The 9,514-nt window shown below is 42.9% G+C and overlaps 2 protein-coding genes across 2 annotated transcripts; both read left to right on the forward strand.

Moving 5' to 3' along the window:
* Nucleotides 1–287: 287 nt before the first annotated feature.
* On the forward strand, nucleotides 288–1,941 carry gig2p (grass carp reovirus (GCRV)-induced gene 2p; the record flags this gene model as incomplete). Its single annotated transcript, XM_080531312.1, has 2 exons — nucleotides 288–514; nucleotides 1,227–1,941. The coding sequence occupies exon 2, from the start codon at nucleotides 1,228–1,230 to the stop codon at nucleotides 1,939–1,941; it is 714 nt and encodes a 237-aa protein (XP_080387438.1). The 5' UTR covers nucleotides 288–514; nucleotide 1,227.
* Nucleotides 1,942–4,282: 2,341 nt separating this feature from the next.
* Nucleotides 4,283–7,827, forward strand: LOC308157705 (butyrophilin subfamily 2 member A1-like; the record flags this gene model as incomplete). Its single annotated transcript, XM_080531313.1, has 3 exons — nucleotides 4,283–4,310; nucleotides 5,829–6,534; nucleotides 7,800–7,827. 3 exons carry the CDS (start codon nucleotides 4,283–4,285, stop codon nucleotides 7,825–7,827), a joined length of 762 nt encoding a protein of 253 aa, XP_080387439.1.
* Nucleotides 7,828–9,514: the final 1,687 nt, after the last annotated feature.

Here is a 9,514-nt window from a genome sequence, read left to right on the forward strand (position 1 = left end):
TCAGTTCATTTGACGTGCATGCGCAGAGACATGGCATTCTTGCATCCTTGAAAGTGCACTTATGGGTTCGTCTCAGCAGTGACTTTCCTTTCCTCGCCTGCTTACTCTCCTCGACTAACTTAACTCCTCGTGTTTAAACGTCACTAAGATGGGGAACAAACAAATACCGGTTAGACCAAAATCTAAATATGATATGTGATAGGCATCCACATTATGCGCAATATTTTAAGATGAATACAAATGAAAACGGAGACTGAGGGGATGATGGAGCGATGAGAATATTGAGACGTGCTCTTTGCGACTTTCGATCCTTTAGTTTGCACTAAAAGCGATCGTGTTTATTCATTGACATGATTGAAGATTCCCCCCTTGCAATGATGTACAAATAAAGGACACGTTCAAGCTGGCGTTGCAACTCATGGAGGAAGGGCCTACATTTATTTTATTTTATAGTGACATCTTCGCTAAACAGAAAACGAAAGTGACCAGAGAACCGTCTGCTTTGTCGCGGAAGGTAAGCTTTCATTTTCAAAAGCGATAAACAAAATTGGTAACACTTTACATATTATTGTATTGTTTTAATCACATGAATAATGTAAGAAATAAATGATTTGATTGTATTGTAACTTGTCTGGGGTTCATTAACTGCGCGCCACCCTTACCAACGTTGGTCACCTTAGAATTTGAGTTACACCTCGTCTTAACTTTGGATTAGAAGTTTGAAGACATGGAACACATAAAAGAACACCGTCCTCTGTTATATTATCAGTAAATATGAGTGCCTTTTGATGGTTTAGGCAGAACCGATCAAACTAGAAACTAGGGGTTGAATTGACAAAATCCACTTCTCTCACAATCAATGTTTTGAAATGTAGGCCGAGTTTGGGGCCGGTTTCACAGACAAGGCTTAAGCCTAATCCTAGACTAAAAAACATCTTCAATGGAGATTTTACATTGAAAGTGTGATTTAGTCCAGGACTAGGCTTAAGCCTTGTCTCTGAAACCGGCCCGAAAAAATGTTCAATGAGAAAGTGAGAAATCTCTCTTTCACTTTTGTTACGTGCAGCCTGTGGTCTTTTCAGTCCATGTTTTACTTTAAGTTTGTCTGGTCTCTATGATAAAGTCCCATGTTTAGTACAAACTAATCTGTCACAGTTACATTGTCTATACGCTGTCACTAATCTGTCACGTGTTACATTGTCTCATCATGCTTCATGTCCTTCCAGGATGTCTGTCTCGTTCTTCGGCTGGGACGTGACCTACGATGACGACTCTCTCCTGGGGGTGGAGCTGGGGGCGGCGCAGGAGATGCGTGAGGGGCGTGTCTACACCATGTATCACGGAACAAGCGTCGCGACGTCACGTCTCGTCATCGCCAACGGTTTCCAACAGTCCCCCGACGGCATGCTCGGGCCTGGCGTTTACGTTAGCCGCAACCAGCGCAAGGCGGAGCGCTACCCGTTGAACGCCGCAGTCACCGACCGCGTGGTGCTGAAGCTGAAGGTGGACGCCGGCCGCATCAAACGCATCGACACGGACAACCACCCCATGCAGAAGAGCTGGCACGCCGCAGGCTACGACACCGCCTGGGTGCCCCCCGACTGTGGGATGAAAGCCGTGCCCAGCGGCCTGGAGGAGGACTGCGTCTACGACCCCAAGCGCGTAGAGGTCGTCGGCATCGCCGTGGCGCCCAACACCACCATCCAGGCTGAGCTGAAGCAGCTTGTGGCCCAGAAAGCGGCGAGCACAGCTGGGAGAGGTGGGAGTGGAGGTAGAGCAGGCCACAGCAGCAGGGGAGGGGGGGCAGGAGCCGGGGGGGTGTGTGCGCTGTGCAGGAGGAAGAGCCCGCCGGGTCACACGCACACGCTGCAGCCGTGCTGGGGATGTGGACAGAACATCTGCACCCTCATGGTCAAACACACCTGTCCTGCCAGGGGCTGAGTTGGGGGGGGGGGGTAGTCTGAAGCTGATGGTTAGGGGTAAGGAGGTTGGGGAGAAGCCACGGGGGTATTCCATCAACGTCGCTTAAGGACAATCCAGCCTTATTTCGATAAATCTCACGAGATTTTGCAAAAGAAATCCAGCCTTATTTTGAGAACGCTCGCGAGATTTATCAAAATAAGCCTGGATTGTCCTGGAATCCTTTAGCGACGTTGATGGAATACCCCCCAGGAGAGATTGGGATGTAGGAGGCGGAGGGAGGGAGGGAGGGAGGGGAGGTGAGGTGAGGCAGTCTGAAGCAGACGGTTTATTTTGTGATACTCAGGGACTTCTTTTTCTGTGGTGTAAATGATTTAAACTTCTCTGACCTCATTTCTGTTGGTGGGAAAAGCACATCCTTTTTTCTTTGCTGTCATTTGATCAATAAAGTTGTACTATATCGAATTATATTGAATTTTATTATTACACCAATATCACCAAGCGTCAGTCTCACATGAAATACTGGACATCCACATTTTTTTATTGGTTGTGTTGCAATAGGGAACAGGATGTAGCCTAAACAGTGGTTTAATTTACATATAATGTTTTCTCCAAAGCGACTTAAAACTTAAGTACACAATCATCTATACATCAGTCATCATAAGCAAACATCTATGCTTAACCAGTGTACAAGAAAGTGGAAAATTAGGTCTAACATCCAAAAACCTGAACTATCCCTTTAATGGTGGAAACTACTGCTACTACCCAAGCGCGTAGAGGTCGTCGGCATCGCCGTGGCGGCGGCGCCCAACATCACCATCCATGTTTTTACCAAAACAATGTTTATTATCAACAGCAGTACTGCTCAGTGTTAGACCTAATTTTCCACTTACAGTACTAGACACTTAAGGGCTCTGCACACAGCGTGCGATTTCTGTTGCGCGTCAACATTCCATTTTGAAGTTTGAATGGAAGTCTATGAGAACATCGCATCTCAACACACACGGCCCCGATTTTAATCGCACAGCGAAAATTCGATTCCATTCATTTTGAAGCTAACATTTGCAAAATTTGACAGTGCGACAAAACTCGCACGCCGTGTGCTTTGTCCCATTCAAGATGAATGGAATCGAATTTTCGCCGTGCGATTAAAATCGGGGCCGTGTGTGTTGAGATGCGATGTTCTCATAGACTTCCATTCAAACTTCAAAATGGAATGTTGACACGCAACAGAAATCGCACGCTGTGTGCATTGGCCTTTACTCTCAACAGATAGTGTTGTAGGCTGCATCCAGACACTTTTTTCTATCATATTTCCATTTTGGAGCTTTCTTTGGCTGGATCTAAGGCTAGCATTTAAACAGTGTACATGAAAGTGGAAAACGAGGTCTAACATCCAAAAACCTGAACTATCCCTTTAATGGTGTGGACTGGGTTTAGGGGCGTCCTTCCTTCAGTTTGTGTTGATAGTGATCTCAATTCAATGTGATGCAATTGTATGAAACCACCTGTAACATCAGAAATATGTTCTTTTAACTACTGGATTATTTGCCTCATAGGGATTATGTCATTGCTTTATATTTTACTATGTGTTTTGTGTCCATTTGAATTTCTTGTCGTAGAGTAAGATCAAAACACCTGTAATGCTAAGAGGGATCATTTGATTTAAAAGTAAAATCACACATTTACATTTACATTTTTGGCATTTAGCAGACGCCTTATTCCAAAGCGATTTACAATCAATACATTTGACTAAGCAAGTGAATCATCAATCCACCAGTCGTATCAGGAAGAGTAATCAAGCTCAGGCCAGGGGCTATTGGCAGTCTCAGTGGTAGAAGGAAAACTTTTTTTATACTGTGTATAGACACTGGAGAACAGAGAGACAGTACAAGGGGGGCAGTAGAAGACATAGGGGACACAGTAAAAGGGAAAGCGGGTGTAAGAGCAGTTAAGGTGTAACCTGAAGAGATGGGTCTTCAGTCTCCGATGGAAGATGGGTAGTGACTCTGCAGTTCTGACAGCCGTGGGAAGCCCATTCCACCAGCGGGGAGCCAGTGTAGTGAAGAGACGTGATCGGGCAGTGCGACTGCCATGTAGGTTTAGAGGTGATGGGGCCAGTCGGCCAGCAGAAGTGGAGGAGCGGAGGGAACGGGCTGAAGTCTGGGGGGTGACCATTGCCTGCAAGTAGGCAGGGGCTGTCCCCTTAGCTGCCTGGTAGGCAAGCACCAGGGTCTTGAATCTGATGCAAGCTGCTATCGGGAGCCAGTGCAGGGTGCAAAGGAGAGGGGTGACATGAGAAAATTTGGGGAGGTTGAACACCAGACGGGCAGCAGCGTTCTGGATGAGCTGCAGCGGTCTGATGACGGTGGCGGGGAGCCCGGCCAGGAGTACGTTGCAGTAGTCAAGGCGGGAGATGACCAGTGCCTGGGTCAAGAGTTGTGCTGCTTCTCTGGTGAGGAATGGTCGTATCCTTCTGATGTTGTAAAGGAAGAATCTGCAGGAGCGTGCCGTTGCTGCAATGTTCTCTGCACAGGATAGTCAGTTGTCCAGGATCACTCCAAGGTTCTTGGCTGTCAGGGAGGGGGTTACAGTAGAATTCTCCACTGTGATGGAGAAATCTTGGAGAGGGCAGGCTTTCCCGGGGATGAAGAGTAGCTCAGTCTTGTTAAGGTTGAGTTTGAGATGGTGGGCTGACATCCATGTTGAGATGCTGCGAGACATGCAGAGACGTGAAGGGCCTCCGTGACAGAAAGCAGAGCAGTCTCAGTCAAGTTTGTTTATTATCAACAGCAGTACTGCAATACTGCAAATTTCGTTGTTTGGTACCTGTACTATATCAATGACAATAAAGACCATTCATTCATTCATCATTCATTCATTCATTCATTCATTCATTCATTCATTCATTCATACTGCAGTACACCCCGTGACAGCCAGGAGAGCAGTATGACCAAAACAATAACATTCATATTTACAGTACACAAAATCTGGTTGGAGTTGGGTATATATTGACCATCAGGCTCTGACTCCCTATGTTGGTTAACACAGCCGCATTGCAGGGAGATCTGGAAGGCAGAGTATTTTCGAACACCTTACATTGGATTTGTTTCAGCAACCGTAAGTCATTTACGATACATGAACAGTGTCAAAAGTGCATCATAAGGTAGGGGGTCATAATGAATGGAACAGGTTCTCCATTGACCGTGGGTTAGAGTAAGAAATAAATAACAGCACTATCCAGTCAGCTACAGCCGACTGCCCTCCACACCTAACCTGCCTTTAATTGTATTGTTTTGGCGAACATGTTAACTGTTTTGAAAAGTTCAATATTGTTTCTAGAAATGGGCTTAAGTAATCATGAAACACCGTAATCGCTATACCTTTTTGAGGGCTCAGGGAATGGCACGCATGTTACTATGCAATTTGGCATGTCTTACCGCAGATCAACTGCCAAGCAAAGAAGCCTCTAGAGACCTCTGAGTTGTACACCCCTGTACAGTATCGGAATGACACCTAAATTATGTCCTTAATTATTTTATGTTTTGTTTGGCTAAAATGCACATAACTGAAGCACACTGTTAATACATAATCCAATCACAAAATGAGCCCTGATTCAAATAAATAACAAACCTAAGTGTTATTGTAAACTAAAACTTAGATTTCAGACAAGAATGCTGGGTAATATGTAAATGACATGAACTATCCAAACACATAATGTATGTACCATACTGTATCCCATCGAAGGTGCAACTTCATTGCAAATCATTGAAATACAAATATCCATTTATTTATTTTTTAAGTGTGCACATTTCAGGACATGACAATCATGTATACTTCTAGTAAGTATACTAAAGTACACATTTTCTTTCACATGATATAGCTGTGTTTGTGATTGTCTCTTTCAGGAACGATGGTGACTCTATCAGAGTGTCTGTGTGTGACTCTCCTGCTTCTTCTACACAGAGCAGGAGGCTCTGAGAGGGCTTTCACACCGGCAAAGCCCTATGAGAGGTTTGAGGTTCTCAGTCCCTCACGTATTGATGCTACGGCTGGTGATGACATCATTCTGCCCTGTCACCTCAAAAGCAACATCAATGCTGTGGACATGACAGTGGATTGGATTAGACCCCACCTCTCAGAGAATCGTGTTCATCGTTACCAAGACAACAGAGACAACAATGAAGATCAGATTTGGTCCTACAGGGGAAGGACATCTTTGTTTAAAGAGGAACTGAGGAGAGGCAACACCTCCTTGAAACTGACCAGGGTAGAAGCACATGATAATGGAACTTATACATGCCTTATTCAGTCCAAGGTCTGGTATGATGATTCCACTATTCAACTACATGTTAAAGCTGTAGGATCCCAGCCAGTGGTCTCCATTGAAGGACACAGAGAGGGAGGGATGGGTCTGCTGTGTGAATCTAAAGGCTGGCACCCTGAGCCTGAGATGGTGTGGCAGGACAGTGAAGGAGTCATTCTGTCTGCTGGACCTCCACAGACACACAGGGACTATGAGGGACTCTACACAGTCAAACTACGTGTCATTGTACAGGAGACTGACACCAACAACTATATCTGTAGAGTTCAACCAAATCTGGCCAATGAGATGTTGGAGACAGAGTGTCACGTCCCTAATGAGTTATTTGAAATTGCATACATCTGGAAAGTAGTCTTTGCTGTGTTGTTCACTCTGGAATCACTCACTGTGATTGCATTATCTATCATCATATCCCATTTACGTAAAAATTGTAAAAAATAAAGTGATGCTGACGGTTAGGGGTAAGGAGATAGGGAAGTTTGAATTTGTGGCGGTAAAGCCGGGTAAGATATGAGTGTGAGAAGAGAGGGGACTCAGGGGAGATACTAAATGTTCCATGGTAGCTAGCCTCCATTGATGTGTGAATTTGTGTGTGAATGGGTGAATTAGAGGCCATTGTAAAGCACTTTGGAATAAGGCGCTATATAAGTCAGTCCATTTACCATTTAGATAGTCGAGAAGATAGGAGAGATTGAGAGGTAGGAGGTGGAGAGAGGAGGAAGGTAAGGCAGTCTGAAGCAGATGGTTTATTTTGTGATTTGTATGTGGTATAAATGATTTCAACTTCTCTGACCTAATTTCTGTTGGTGGGAAAAGCATATCCTTTTCTTTGCAGGAAAAGCGCTATACAAATAACAAGTTATTATTATTATTATTATTATTACTTGATCAATACAGTTGGATTATATTGAACTATATTGTCTTCTATTATTATTTTTTAAATGTGATTTTCTTATTTTTGATGTTATGAAAGTTTAAAGGTTGAAGAGCCTCAATGTAACAAACAATAGTTTTAACATCACTTACTTATACTCATAGTTTGTTGTCTCAGTGTTATGTTTGTATTTCTGTTCAGTTCAGCTGTGTACGTGTTTTTGTAGTCCACTAAATCTAGGACTACAATTCCCCAGATATCTAGCCATTAGGTGACATGTTTGACACGTGTGTTGTGTGCTAATAAAGTGATGTTGTTTGAACCTTTTATACTCCTGCATTCACTTGTCACTGCTTTATGCCTGGAGAAGGTCTGTGTCTATTCTATATCTCTTCTACAAAGAACACTTAATACATGTCAATAAGATAAGAGCAACCACAAACAAAATCATATCCATGGAGCAAAACGGTGGGATGGCACAAAAAACCTGAAAAAATAGACAGATACATAGCTTTGAGACAGAAATAACGCGCTAGTGTAAATTGCACGAGGTGAATTTGTGTTGGATAACACATTTTATTTTTATTTTTTATGTTTATTGTGTTTGGGACAAATACAAATCAAATCAAATCCCAAATGTCCAGAAGTGCTAACCTGTTGTCTTCCTTGTTGTGTTATTAGTACCAGATGCTGTCTGCTGGGGAAGTGACCCCTCAGCCCCCCTCAGAACTGAGCCAGAGCTTTGCTTTGGGTCTCGCTTCTCTTGCTCCTCTACCAGCTTCTAGAACAGCCGTGCCTTTTTACCTCCTAAATGACCCCCTCTTTACAATGCTAACCTGCTACTTACACACAACCACCACTAGTTGGCCGCTTGTAAATTAGCCTGCCTCCAACACAGAAAAACTGCAAAATAGTTTATACTAGCTTAATCTGATGTGATTTAGAAAATGTAAGGATACTGGGTGGTAGAACGCACATATCTAGGACAAGTCATGAAAGGAGGGTCCTGAAATTTGATAGAGTGCAAAGATATCACATTTTTCTTTCCTCACAGGGGTCATGACCCCTCATGGCTGTTCTAGTGTTAATAAACTGAGGAGACTCAGGTCTTGTTCTTGTTCTGGGCAGCGTTCTCACCCAAAGCGAAGCGAAGCAAAGTGATGGATGCGTCGTTTCTAACCGAAGCGAAACCACCCTTTTCAAGCGGAGCATCCGTTGGTTGTTTGCTCTGGGAGCGACTTCGAATGCGCGTTCTCACAGCTCCAAACGACGCAGAGCAAAGCGAACTTTATCCTAAACTCCGTTTCAAGTGAAGCAAATGTTCTAGTGAGAACACAACCTTAGCTTCATCACATTGTGTGTCCTTAGGGGTCAATTCTTGTGAGCCTAGCAACTCACGTGTGTCTTTATTAGTGGTTAATTATTATTATTAAATTATTAATTAAAATTAATTAGTAGAATTTATATGACAAGACACAGCTGTGTGTCACCATGGCTGAAACTCACATGATCCATATTCTACAAGTGTTGCTGAGTACAGTGGTAGTAATCATGTTCATAGCCTTGGAAATATTTGTGTGTACAGTCCATTATGGGTTCCCTATGCAATCTAGAGGCGGCACTTTTAACTGTTGGGACGCAGGAAAGGACCAAGAATACTTTGTATCACACCCCTCAAGGTTGAAACTCACTTGATTCATATCCACTTGATTCATATTGACTTGATTCATATCCACTTGATTCATATTGACTTGATTCATATCCACTTGATTCATATCCACTTGATTCATATTGACTTGATTCATATCCACTTGATTCATATCCACTTGATTCATATCCACTTGATTCATATTGACTTGATTCATATCCACTTGATTCATATCGACTTGATTCATATCCACTTGATTCATATTGACTTGATTCATATTGACTTGATTCACATCCACTTGATTCATATTGACTTGATTCATATCCACTTGATTCAAATTGACTTGATTCATATCCACTTGATTCATATCCACTTGATTCATATCCACTTGATTCATATTGACTTGATTCATATCCACTTGATTCATATTGACTTGATTCATATCCACTTGATTCATATTGACTTGATTCATATCCACTTGATTCATATTACTCAGTAGCCTACTCAGAAACACTTCTAGAATGAGTCAAGTGATTTTCAAACTTGAGGGGTGTCATACGAAGTATTCTAACACATATTCTAACATGATTACCACATGATTACTACCATGTTTATTAGCCTTGGAAGATTATAGGTTTACAGTCCATTATATATGTCCCCTATGCAGTGCAGCAGTCTGGATATTAGAAGAATTATAAACCCTTCAAAACACAAATAATAGAGTCATAGAGTAGGATTACATCTTTAT

This window comes from Nansenia antarctica, assembly GCF_963989245.1.
Source record: "Nansenia antarctica genome assembly, chromosome: 5".
NCBI lineage: Eukaryota > Metazoa > Chordata > Actinopteri > Argentiniformes > Microstomatidae > Nansenia > Nansenia antarctica.